At 45.8% G+C, this 13147-nt stretch overlaps 2 protein-coding genes across 2 annotated transcripts in view; one reads left to right on the top strand and one right to left on the bottom strand.

The window, feature by feature from the left end:
* spint1a (serine peptidase inhibitor, Kunitz type 1 a) overlaps window positions 1-1115 on the bottom strand; it is a 7839-nt gene extending 6724 nt beyond the window's left edge. The window contains exon 1 of the mRNA XM_048975550.1: window positions 713-1115. Coding sequence (XP_048831507.1) covers window positions 713-1115 — 403 coding nt within the window. The remainder of the gene's footprint in view (window positions 1-712) is intronic.
* Window positions 1041-13147, top strand: ppp1r14d (protein phosphatase 1 regulatory inhibitor subunit 14D). Its single transcript, XM_048975551.1, has 5 exons — window positions 1041-1175; window positions 6284-6662; window positions 11794-11874; window positions 12134-12166; window positions 12705-13147. The coding sequence occupies exons 2-5, from the start codon at window positions 6480-6482 to the stop codon at window positions 12765-12767; spliced, it is 360 nt and encodes a 119-aa protein (XP_048831508.1). The 5' UTR covers window positions 1041-1175; window positions 6284-6479; the 3' UTR covers window positions 12768-13147.

Genomic DNA, 13147 nt, shown 5'->3' with positions numbered 1-13147 from the left:
TGCGTGTGCAATGGAGCAGATCAAGAAGGACTAACGCTAATCGTGAACCTGGCATCATACAGGGCCCAAGAGTGTAGCCTGTTAGAGTTTTACTCTGAAACGGCCCGATAAACAGCGGAAGCTTCAAACAAGAGCGTGAATGACTTAAAGCGAAAGGAAGGTGCAGGATGAGCGGCCGCCGGAGCAGGACGTGTCCGAACACGAGCCGCCGTTCAGATAGTTTCACGATTGGCAATCGTCATCTATGGAGCGTCACACAAAATTCATGTTGAACAGACAAGCGTAATCATGTTTGGACTTTGAAGGAGTTATCTCCACATCATTTACTCATTTAAGAGGCTGATGTTTGTGAATAATTAAAAACTCTGTGCCTTTGCTTCTCCATACATAATAATATTCCGGTGTGGTTTTAGGTTTCAGTTGTGTGTCCGTCGTGAATATAAATGACGTCAGTTACTAATCAGTCGTATGTGGCTTATTTTTCAGTACAGCCACAGGTAAACAATGCACAGTTGCGGTAAATGTGGTTTACAAACTACCCAAACGCTTTTGCTGTAGCCAATTTTAGGTTTATAATGGAATAATATAGATTTGCTGTGAGATTTCTTGCGTGACAGTCTGAAACCGTGAGTGTCACGCCAGATGCGTGAGAGCTGCCAGCCCTGACACCGTACACTGTATTTGATATACCAGAAAAATAATGATTTCTTACGGGAACCAGAAGGGCCCTTGAGGTACTCGTCGAAAACGGTCTTCAAAATATAGTTGCTGAAGCCCTTCTTCTTGGCCATCTTGCAGACGTACGTCTGCTTGTAAACGCAATCGAAGAGAAAGCAAGCTTTGATCATGCCCTCGTCCGCCTCGTCCTCCATCAGGGCCAGGCTACAGCGGGGGTCCCTGCAGCAGGAGCGCACGCAGTCCTTGGCGTGGGTCACGGTCGGAGAGGCGATAAAGGTGGCCCCCTCCTTCACCGAAAGGTCCGTGTCCAGCACGAAGTCCTCCTCCCCCTTCTGAAAGGTATCCAGACACTGCTCCCCGAAGGTGTCGGCCCGCAGACTCGGCGATCGCAGCAGCAGCAGGACGCTGCACAGCAGCCCGACCTGGGAAGGGATCATCCTGAAGACAACGATCGTCCACGATCAGACCCAAGGTACCTCGGCGGCTGAAATAAAACGGTAAGAGTTACATTTTAGTCCAGTTAATGCTGCCAGTGAGTTATAATATTTCAAATCGATTGTAACTTTACCATAGAACGTTCGTATAACATGACTATATAAATACATTTAAAACAAATACCAGAACACAGGTCCTACCTTGTCGCTGACGGTCTTTATGCCCTATAGCTGAATTGTTAAAGGGAAAAAAGAAGTCAAACTGGTTTTGTTTCCCTTTTGTAATATCCCACACGTCTAGTCCACGGTTTCTTGAAACCAAGAAATATTACTCAATATCTGTACATAGCAAAGTTATTGCCTCGTTTCCCGGAGTTTAACCATTCGCTTGTTTTCAGGTGTGTCTCCTCCTCCTGCAGCTACCTGTAAAACTCAGGAAGTGGAAGAGTCCGCAGTGGGGGCAGGGTGTTGGACGGTTGAGTCACCTGCCACTGATGCATGACCACTAGCCAGAGCCACTGCCAACAGTTGCTATAATCAGAACCTGTTTAGGGTGATGTCTTGTAAATGCTTAGTAATGAGGCTGCGTCAGATTTCCGGAGGTCTCAGGTTTTTACGGCTGGATATGGATTTCCTGCCCTGCTCCTGTAACACCAGGTTGTGCCTTTTTAAAATAATGATACGCAAAGAACACCTGTTGCAGTAACGTATTAATATATGCAGTTATATGCACACATCATTGTACCGCTATTCACGAAATAACAGCCGTAAGATATGCATTGGCGCGACCCAATATAATCGTGGATCGTCATATATTCAAGTAGACCACTTTTATACCTAGAATGCTTAAAAGTTAATATCGACGTTTTATTGGCGTTAAGTCACCATCTGAGGCACTGGTCTAGGATCAGCATCTAGTATCTTATTAATTTCATCAACCGATATTCGGCAAACATCTCAAGCAAAGAGCTGAATATTACAGTTGCCCTCGCCGTGCATTCCGTTTCCAAGGCAACAGAAGTGTGGTAGGTTCTGCCACAGCCATGCCAGCGGCCACGCTGGGGGCCACGTTTGCTTGCCAAATATACCCAGATGCCTAATGTCTTGGGATAGCAGCCCTGTGGGGGTAATACTTTCGTTGAATAACTGCGTGTGCTTACCAGCAGATGGCATTCGGTCACCTGTATCAAATAAAATTCGACTGCATAATGGGGGTCCAGTCCCTCAGGTGAGATGGCTGCACCGAGGCAGACTAACCTGTATTACTGTAGGTATTGTATATCCTGTGGCACTCATTGATGCAGTAAGGCTGTTAAGTCAAACTAGCTGCACCCACAGGCATTATCAAAAAAAAAAAACTTTAGCAAAGTAAGACTTAATAAACTGAGTAAAGTAATCGTAAAACTTGCTAGCTCTTGGCTAAAAACAAGCCGGTGTATGTGACTGAAGATCTGGTGGAAGCCGACCTATTTATCTATGAGGCAGACAAGAGGCCATAATGATAAAACCCCTTACTAACAGTCATCATCACCTTGTGTGATGTGCAGGATAGTCTTTTCACATTTTTACTCTATAGCTCATGCAAGACATAATAGTGACATTATTTTTCTTTGTATACAAAAAGGCTACTTGTTTTTAAAATGGCCATAATGATAAAGACTGTGACGATACATGGTGCTAAGTGTGATTATGATTAAAAATAAATAATTCGCTTTAAAGCTTTTCTCATCTTTTATATTTACTGTAATTTCAAACTGTAAAATGATCTGCCAGTAAGGTAAAAACTATTTACACCCCCTAGTTAAGCAAGAACACATTGCATAGATGAAGATTAACTAGCAGCTTGATCATTCCCAACAAAGACTTACTTTCCACTGCAGTCTTTGTTGTGAGATTATGTGTTCAAATGTGCACATGTATTTCTGTTTGTTTATACTGAATGTGACTTACTATGTAACTTATATTTAAATGCATTGTAGGAGAATGATTCACAATATGAGTCATACAGCTTCAGGGAAGTGAAACTATGTCAAGATACCGATAATATTTTCTCAGAGTCTTTGTGGGACTCACCACAGACAGGCCCCAACAGAAAGTCAGGACTTTGGTGAAGTCCAGAACAAAGGGCTTTTATTAATGAAACTAGCTGATATATAGAGATTCTGTACAGGAGAACAAGAAGTGCTATGTACTCAGAAAACCACCGAATGGCACCCCAGCCCTCCGCAGTCTGATGTATTACACTACCTATTAGACAGAGGCAATTATTATTTTGTGGGGTCTAGGGCAACACAGTCAGACTACATGCTAAATCATCTTAAGTAATTTTTTTAAAGAACAAAAATAAAACCCGTGATCACTGCTCTGTTTCTCATACTAGGAAGTGAATACATCACTTTTTGTGAATAATTACAAAAATTAAGCTGGTTCCTATTAAAGAAGAACCATAAGGGGCAGAGGGTTATTATTTTGGCAAATGGAGAACAATCCAATTAAAATGGTCTCTCTGACTGAATGAGGTTCCTTCCGCTCTACCGGGTCTGGGATGTGTGCTGTCTTTGCAACTTGTCTGCTTTGCACAAAATGTATGTTCGTCTGTGATCTTGCTTCTGTATACGCAAGACTTGCCCCTGGGATCAATAAAGTTTGCCTAATCTAATATAATCTAATCTAATGGGTGAATAACTACAGTATGGATACACTCCTAATAGTTTTCAGTATTAACATAAATTTATGACTAATTCCTTTCTGCTTTGCTGTGACTCAAGGACAGATTAAAAGGGGTGTGCTTTCAGTGAGCGCTGCCATCAGAGCTTTAGTAACTTGTAACTGCAAGCATACTGGTTGAACTGGAGATATCTGCCCACAGGCTACAGTAAACTGGTGAGAGCAGTAAGTACTCAGAGGTCTAGAGTAAGTGTTTATTGTGAGATCACAGTCAGTCTCCAGCTTAAGCCACCTCTGTATATGGCCTTTGGTGTTAGCCTGTAATACTCATTATCACTGACAGCGGGATTTCAAAGTCTCAATGAGATTATTAGTGAGGCTCTAACTGAATGGGAGAGGAACCAGAAGTGACAGGCGCGACAGGACAGGAAGGGGCGTGTCCTTGTTGGCAAGTCACGGCCGGTCTCTCAGGCTACTGCTGGCCGTGAGGTTGCCCTCTGTGGAAAGTTGAACCACCAAGGCGCTGAATAATTCAGCATTTGTAACAGACGGGACCGATATGCGGGTCTACGCTTGACTGATGCAGCCTGGCAAAACAGGGCGAAAAGGGTAGTGTTTATTTTTGTTTGTAAGGGGATCTGTGGAAACCCTGGGGCTGGGCCACCCCCCTGTGCCCATTGATGGTTTGACTTGAGGGAGTGACCACTCTGGCCAAGCAATTTGTCCACTGGGGTGCGTGACCTGCCTGGAGAAAAAACACAGAGGCCTACTGGCTTTTCAAGAGGATATCCCTCCCCCGCTTAAACGATGATTACACAGCCAACGCCATCCTCCATACATCTCATCTATCATTCACCACGCTGTAACATGAACCTAAACAGCACGGCAGCAATTTGTGTGGAACAAATGATAGCGTTTGTTATGAAGTGTTTAACCATGATGATATCACTCACACTTATCAAGGGAATTTTGGTGCAGATGATACAGCTAAATGGAGCGAAAGGTGAAGGCGGACTTCCCTGAAGATGCCTGAGTGACGCTCTCTTCTCTCTGCTTTCCTCCACTTCCTCTCCCATCAGCTCTTGGATTCCAACGCTCGTCATCACGAAAGGCCGCTGTGACACCAGCCTTCATACAGTAACACCTGAAACTGAAGTAGAGTCATTGCCTGCTTGTGCTAATAATACGCACTGTACCAAACAGCTTATCTAAATGCTAGACCATCATTTACTGACTGTTCTGAAAATAATATCGATGTTTGAAATAACGGTGATTGTAGAGGATACAGAAACCTTTGATATGTCCTGGTTATTAGTGGAACCAAAGTAATACCATGGAATAGAAAACTGGTACCTCATTTGTCCCCATGGGGGAACCTAAGTAGTTTTTGCATATCCCATAAGTTTTGGGGTCTTAAAGGATGGACAGCCCGCATTCAGAACCCCTAAAGCAGTTGGAGCTACAGGTCTAACCCAAGGGTCTGATGGCGACATGATTACTCTACCAGCCAGGGGATTTGAACCCACAGCCCTCTGGATACAAGCATAGAGCATGAACCCACTGAGCTACCCACTACCTGAAGGGTTCTGCCCGGAGACAGGAACTGCTCTGTGCTGTCTTTATTAACAGCCATGGGAGTTCTACTTAAATGGTCGTCCAGGGAAGGGCGGGTGGCCTTTGTGCCCAGACGGCACCATACCGGCAGGACAGTCACCGCATCCTCTTTGTGAAGCCAACTCGGATTTTGCAGGTTTCTCCCTGGCAGCTGGTGAGCCACGGCTGCAGAAAGCGCTTCTTCTCTCTTCCTCCCATTGGCAGAGTGTGTAGCTGGTGTCAAGTTTCATGACAGGCAGAGTCTAAAAGGGTCCATTACCCTCTCCACAGCCCACCTGCCATCACATTAAAACTTAATAATAAAAAAAAAACATTAAGACCGGAAAAATTGGTCAGGAAGTGAGACTAATGAGAAGCTTTCTCCAGCTTTGCTTGTGCTTAGCTCTCATCTCAGCTAAATTAAAAACTTGATATGTTTTCATTGTTGCTCCCAGCCTCTCGATTAGCCTCACAGGAAGGAAGCACAGGGTTTCCCTCTGGATTTGGATGATAAGCTGTTGTACGCTGAGTGTGGGTTCAATTAAAGATACGCTCTATTTAATTTTTTAAATACAGCCTCTCTAATTTGTTCAGCTCATCTTTAAAGTTAGTTTAGCATGCTTGAAATGCATCTTATCATCCGGCCTGAGATGCAACCTGACAAATGAGTGATCTAATCATTTCGCTGCACGTGTTTCCTCAGTGTAGGACAATGAGCCATGCTAGCTCTCCAGAGCCAGGCATGGACAAGAGAAAAGATGCTTTTTTTTTTTTTAACAGGTTGCCCAACTCTCTCAGTGGATGTTATTGGCCAACGGCGTGCACTTTCACCCTTTCAGCTGTGTTTATGAGTCCCTTGCTTATCTCCTCCTGCATCTTTCCCTCCCTTCCCCTCTATCTCCCTGATACAGAGCAAGCAGGCACCAAAAAGCACACACACACACATACACACACACAGGCGTCTTTTATTACCATCCTCCACTGAGGATAAGGAGCAAGTGAGTGAGGGAGGGAACGAGAGAGGCGAGAGAGAGAGAGAGTGAGAGAGAGAGCGAGAGAGAGAGTGCACAGAGTTCCCTCAGCTGTTTCCAGGAGGCCGCGGCAGGCATGGCGTCGGAACCGAGCGCCCAGCCTAGGGTGGTGTTCCAGACCACGGACAAAGAAGAAGAGGAGCCCCCGCACCGCAAGCTGGGCAAGCTGACGGTGAAGTACAATCGCAAGGACCTGCAGAGACGGCTGGATATCGAGGAGTGGATCGACGGGCAGTTGCACCTGCTCTACGACTGTGAGGTGAGCAGGACTGGGCCATCGAGCAAGCGAGCGGGTGGGGGGGGGGTGCTATAGGAGAAGCCGCTGGCCGGTCCCCTATGTCAATATGTCAAAGTGTGAAGGAGTCCAGTGACGGAGAGGTGGGGGGGGGTGTGTGGTGCTTGGTGCGTGGACATGCTGCGCTGCGTGTAGGTGGAGAGGAAGGCTTCCAGACTGCTGTGAGAGAACTCTCTGGCGGTGTCTCTACCGTACATGATAATCACAGGACTAGGGGACCAGCGTGTGATATTTATGATCATTCGCATCTAAAGCCATACCTGATTCGACATTCTCTATTATCAGCGGTGAAAGAGAGCATCAGTTTTGCTTTTTGCAGCTACAAATGTTCATTCCAGCTATTCATGTTTATGAAAATGATACCGACTCCCAGGATACAGTTACGGTGCTGCTGTTACTAAGGTCTTCATGGACAGTTTGTTTTGTTTACTCTCGTGGTCGGTGTGCTGGACGTAGCGCCAGTCATTCCTGTCTGTATTTCTCTGCCTAAGAGGGATATGATAGATTTTAATAAAACATCCCTCCACGAGGGCATCTTGGTCCCGCCTCCCATCCCATATATGGTATCAATGTTCTGGACAGGGAGCCAATCGATTTTGCTCTGGAGCAGCCGGCACCATCACAGGGATTAATAACTTGAAAGATTTGCCTCTCTCCTCTTCACAGGGGGAGCTTATAGAAGGATTATGTTTGATTGGCTTCAAGATGCTTGCTTGCCCCCCCCCCCCATTTCCTCCAAGTGCCCCTTGTCCTCATATGTCAGATCCAGACCATGCATCACATTGTTTGGGGTGTGCCCCAGGCAAGTCACGGAAACCGCACTGCACAACAAATCGTTTCTGAGGAAGAGGAGGGCCATGTAGCTGAAGGCTGGACTGAAATATGTAGAGCTGGCTCCAGCTTTCAGCAGAACAGGCAGCTGCTTAGGGCCCCAAATTACCTGTGCTGCAGAGGAAGTGAAATGATCATTTTTTTAAGAGGGGCTCCCTAGTAAAGCTTAGCCCCTGATAAGGTAGAGCCGGCCCTGGATATATCAGCCCCTACCGGGGACTATCAGAGCCGTACTCATACGAACCTTTCAGGTTTGCTTATGAAGCAGCAGAGAGCTAATTCAGTCGCTATTGTAATACGGTGCTTAGTCATGTTTGCATCCTAGACGCCTTAGCATTCACTGTGAAAATTTGCAAGACTCTGCCTCTGGACTCCATCTGTTTCAGTGGCTAACTGCATTATTTACTGGCGAATGATGTATTTGCAGATGGCTGGATTCGGCCCCTAGCCACTGAAATGGTATGGCACTAGCCCAGCTGCAGGCCTTAGCTGCTGATAGCATGTGGTGCTAGCGCTCAGCACAGGATATAAGCAGGCGACCCCCTATATTGCCAAGTCCAGGACTCTTAGCTTTGGAGTTCCTGAATGTATTAATCACAGCGTGCGAATCAAAAGGGGCAGGGACGCTATCACCTAGATAGGCTTTCTACTCTAGTGTATCAAACCTCAAATCACACTTATTGAGCTCTTCTGAAAACAGTCTGTCGCATCTAAAACCCTCAAGCACACTCTTAGAGTTCCTTTCGTCCTTCGCACCAATAATGGTTTTCAGACCCTTCCATGCAGAGCCTAAATTATTCTTCCCAAGTGCTCTCTAATTTTTCTTTATAAAGTCACTTCCTTTTTCAGTTTATCCAGTTCTAAACAGTTGTCCTCCATAATTGCACGCCTGTTCCCGTACAGCGACACCCTCAGTGATTTTGCTTTACTGTTTGGGTTTACTGTCTGGGTACAGCTTAAGAGGCTTCTCAGGGATCACATTGTCCACACAGAAGGAAATGCAACACACAACGAGAACTGTGACCGTTATGCTAAATAAGCATAGGGGACACAAAACGTTCTATGTTAAACTTCCAACGTAATTTCATATGTGATGAAACTACACCACCCGTCCAAAATGATGGAGGGTGAAGGAGTCGTTTTGTTAGTTACTGGTGGGGAGAGTGGTGGGGTTAATCACAAGGTCCAAAAATATGGGACATAGCATATTGCCTCTGTATTTAAAGTAATTTATTATTGGTCATAGTTCATTGTGTGTCATCTGTTGTATCAAATGTTACAGATACGTGTGTGCGCTGCTTCTCTATGCCTTTTAAATTGCCCCTCGGGGGACAAATAAAGTTTCTTGAATTTGAATTTTATATTGTATTATAATATATTATATTTATGCGTCCTGCAACATGTTCAGAATTAATTTTTAAATTTGGTCGGCAGATCGATCTTTCATTTTTCCACAGAATAGAAAATAATGTGCCGTTATTCCGCTAATCGGCACCGGCAAGGTTGGCCACAGGCACCAGCAATATTAGAGAAAAATATATACTGGTATCGGTGCAAACTGGTGCATCACTATAAAGAAACGGCAGTAAACCCTGAGCACAAAAGAGAACACATTCGCATCCGATTGTAGAAATAAAGAGATGCAAGTAAAAACAATAGTGTTCATTGATGCCTTAAATGTAACTTAGATACCAAAATAATTCCATCGGCTCTATTTTTGCTCTCCTGCTTCTCTTGCTTCCAAACTGCAGCCTTTGGCTATGAGCTCACAGTGGTAGTCTAATAGGCCAGCAAGGTACCACTCAGGCATCCTGAGGAAGGTACTGCTCCCCAGGCACTGAACTAGCAGCCTACTACTATGTCATATGTGAATTAAATGCAGAGGACATTTTTTTTTGTGGTGTGCCAGCGATGACAATTGCTTTCTATGCTCAAAAAGGCAAATTCACCTGCATAGCAACTGGGGAACACAGAGGTATTTGAGAAATGCAAAGAGATCGATAGCAATGAAACCAAGCTCTTCCCTTCTGTTGGTCAAACCCAACTCTGCTGATGGGAGGCAGCACAGGGTGGCTGGCTTAGACATACACGTTGCACATAACCGATCTCAGTGGAGCTCCTGTCTGTAAGCAAGTCTCCAGTTCCAGCATGTGCTTCCATGTGAAAGCAGAGGAAGGTCAAAAACAAAGAAAAAGGTGACGTGACTGGCTCCGGAATAAAGGCTGGCATTGTGCGAGGGGGGCTTCTGCTTGCATTGCATTGTGGGATAGGTCACACCGTGGGCACACCCGCCTTGCTGTGCGGAAGCATTTACAGCAAGCTCCCTGTGTTGGGTGCTCAATTATTCAACGACATCTCTAATTTATACTTGTGTTGGCTGGGGCCTCACTCGTGGCTCTTGCTGGGGTTATAGCCTTCCGTGAACACATGCAGCATTCCCCAAAGGATGTGCTGGACCACACAGAGAGGAACAACACTAGCCTCAGCAGATAAGTCCCTGAAGCAAGGGCAGGCAAAGAAACACATGCTGCGATTTGGTCAGCTGATGTGTACTGTACAGAGTACAGAGTGCGATTGTGGCAGCATGTGACAGAGCAATAGCCAGCATCCTCCCCACAATGCATTTCACTTAAGCAGTCTATGTGGGACTCTATGTGCGTTCATTAGGAATGTGACTTTTGAACTGCGACCTTCAGGTATTTGCTGTTTAAACAGTTATATGGCCAATGGCTCTTAGAGGTAAAAGGAAATCTTATTAGCAATAGGGCCCTTGAGCGAATCACTGTTGGCTGATTTCCAAATCAAAGATGACTTCCGGGTAAGGCGGTCTCTAGTGTTTAGTCAGGGCATTACTCATTTCACCTGTTATTGACAGCACACAGTCATGCTTGAAGTAGGTCAATAAGAAGTCAATGATATAGACATGTTCACATGTAAAGTAAATACCATAAACAGGTACTTTCATCTCCTGCTGATTACCTGGAAAGGTTTTGAGATTTGGAAAGCAGGGCTCATCCTTATGAAGGAATTCCTGCACGGATTTTCTCTGAACAAGCCAAGACATGAATGTTGTTGTGTATCTGAAAATGTGCTACATTTTTCACTGCACCCCAATCAAACATACGGGTATGCTGGTGGTGCGTTGCCACGGATACGCTTCCTCATTCAGGGAACCCCTGCCAACGACAGATCATTTCTACTAACAGGGCTCTTTCCAGGTCACCTTTGCAGTGGCGTCGATGGCATGACAGAGTGCTTTTATATTCCTCTTTCGGTTGTGTCTTGGGTTGTTAATACTCGGTTTCCTTACTGTGAATCTGGTCATCGTTTTGGCTCTGCTGTATAATCACACACATGGGCCTCCAGATCTTCTGCGGGGGTTCCCGCTTATTAAGTGAACAGAGCCTTTAAACTGTTAGTATCTTAACAGACAATATTAACAAGTAAAGAATAGGCAAATGAAAATGAAGAGACTGTGTGGTATCCCAGCACTAAGACGCAAAACTGGGATTGGGGGAGGATGGGGCAGGAAAGTCTAACCCAACTGCTAAGTGATCATGCTTTCACACTACCCTTCTCATGGGAAACTGATCACCACAAACATTCACATGGGTCTCCTGCAACACCCACCTGACAGGAAGTGGCAGCACAAGCTGAGAACAGGTCCAGAGGTCTGTCATCACCGACTGCCCTGTAGCTGCGTGGCCTCACACTGGCCGACCCCAAGCAGAGCAGGCAGCGGACAGTTTTCTTTGCCCCGATGTCATTCTGGGGCGGAGTCTATTTTCTATTTATGGATGAGAGCTGTACCAGAGCTCTAGCCCTGGACCCCCATTCCACGCACTGCCAGCTTTACCACACAGTGCCAGGCCCACTTCTCCAGGCTCCGCCCCCCCGGCACCAAGGGCTGCTTCTCTTAACTACTCTGAGAGACATTGCTGCGTTAGTGGGAGGACTGTTTATGGGGGAAGTCCCATATTTCATTTGTTTGTTTATTTTCCCGCCAGTGATACAAGGCTGTGTGTGGGGCGTAACTGGCGATCGCACGGCGTCCTTATCGGCTACAATTACAGGGCTGACACACACTCAGCGGGGGTAGATACACACACGTGTGCTGCCACTGAAATCCGCTTAGGCAAGCAGACCTTAGATCAGGCCATGGATCAATAGGCCCAGTGTATCCGTGAGTCACACAATGCCGCCACTGTATCTCAATTTATTTTTCTTTGTTTTCTTCCACCGATTCCCGTTATGCCCGGGACAGGAGGAGGAAATTCCAGAGCTGGAAATCGACATAGATGAGCTGCTGGACCTCCCCGACGCGCAGCAGAGATCGAAGCTGCACGTGAGTTGCCAGTCTACACCCGAGCCGAGTCTCTGGCTTGCTTGTCGAAACCCGTCGTATCGGGAGTGCTTCAGGACGGCTGCCAGCTGCGACTTTGCTTGCGTACGGGAACACGCGGCACGGGGGGTGGGCTGATTGCTCCCGTCGCCCTTCACTGATCTGATCTGCTTTGCGTTGCGCAAGACTTCCAAGATGCAGTAAGGGGGCAGTGCCTCGCTCTGTCATGGGACACACTTTTAACACGTTTCTCCATTCACAGGAGCTCCTACAAGAATGTGGCAAGCCGAAGGAGGTAAGCCATCAAGCGGACGCCTTCATAGCTAGCAAATAAGCTAGCTATGAAGCAGAGCACTGAGGACTAAGAATACTCAAAAGACTCCCAGTAGGAGTATGTATTACTCACAACAAACAGCTCCAAACAGAAAAAAAACACCAATCGAACCCAATTTTGTGTCTACCAGGACATTACAATACAGCACAGCTGGATAAATATGGTGCTAATCATAATTACCATTTAATAATGATTAATATTTAATAATAAATTACCCTGCTACAGTTATCTAGCCCAGTGCATGCCCATTTTTACAGCCAGTTCCTCCATAAATAGGGTAACAATAGTGCTCCATGAGAATGCAGTGGATCCATAATTAGGCAATAGATGCACAGTTGCATAATACATAACAGAGAACAATAACAATGACGTCGTGGTTGATTAGAGACTTTAGGCGCCTGGTTGACTCGTGTTACGTCTCAGAAGTGGGACGGTCTGAGGGCACCCGGTTGTGTGAGCACCCAGCTCTGTGACTTAAACAAGACCATCTATCTCTTAGGACTTTATCAACGGCCTGCTGTACCGGATGAAGGGTCTCCGGAAGATGTCCCTAAAGAAATGAGGAGAGGACACGCTCGATACACTGCGAAGAGCCAGTGCCCCACTGCTCCCCCCATCCCGAATGTCTGTCTGTACGGTCTGTGTTAACAGGACTAACGTGGGGGTGTCACACGTGGGCGGGTACAGTCTTCATGGACAAACTCCTGCTTTGGATTGCCTTCTGATCATCATTTATGGACAGTCTCATGTTTTGAAATTAGGTAGGAATTATGCCCCTTTGTCTATGAATCAAAAAACAGAAGGTCTCATCTTTTGATGTATCCGTATGTCATTTTGTGACTAGTGCATGAATGCAATGTTTCCTATTTATATAGATATTTTTTGTTCTGGATTACAGTGTTGTATATTGTGTTAATAAAATGAATGGTTTCTAGTTGTAAA

This window comes from Brienomyrus brachyistius, chromosome 14, assembly GCF_023856365.1.
Source record: "Brienomyrus brachyistius isolate T26 chromosome 14, BBRACH_0.4, whole genome shotgun sequence".
In the NCBI taxonomy this organism is placed as follows: Eukaryota; Metazoa; Chordata; class Actinopteri; order Osteoglossiformes; family Mormyridae; genus Brienomyrus; species Brienomyrus brachyistius.
This window is presented reverse-complemented; position numbering and strand designations above follow the sequence as displayed.

Coding starts and splice junctions, on each gene's coding strand:
- ppp1r14d (XM_048975551.1), top strand. CDS start 6,480: ATGGCGTCGGAACCGAGCGCCCAGCCTAGGGTGGTGTTCCAGACCACG. Junction 6,663..11,793: donor ACCTGCTCTACGACTGTGAG/GTGAGCAGGACT, acceptor TGCCCGGGACAG/GAGGAGGAAATTCCAGAGCT. Junction 12,167..12,704: donor AATGTGGCAAGCCGAAGGAG/GTAAGCCATCAA, acceptor TCTATCTCTTAG/GACTTTATCAACGGCCTGCT.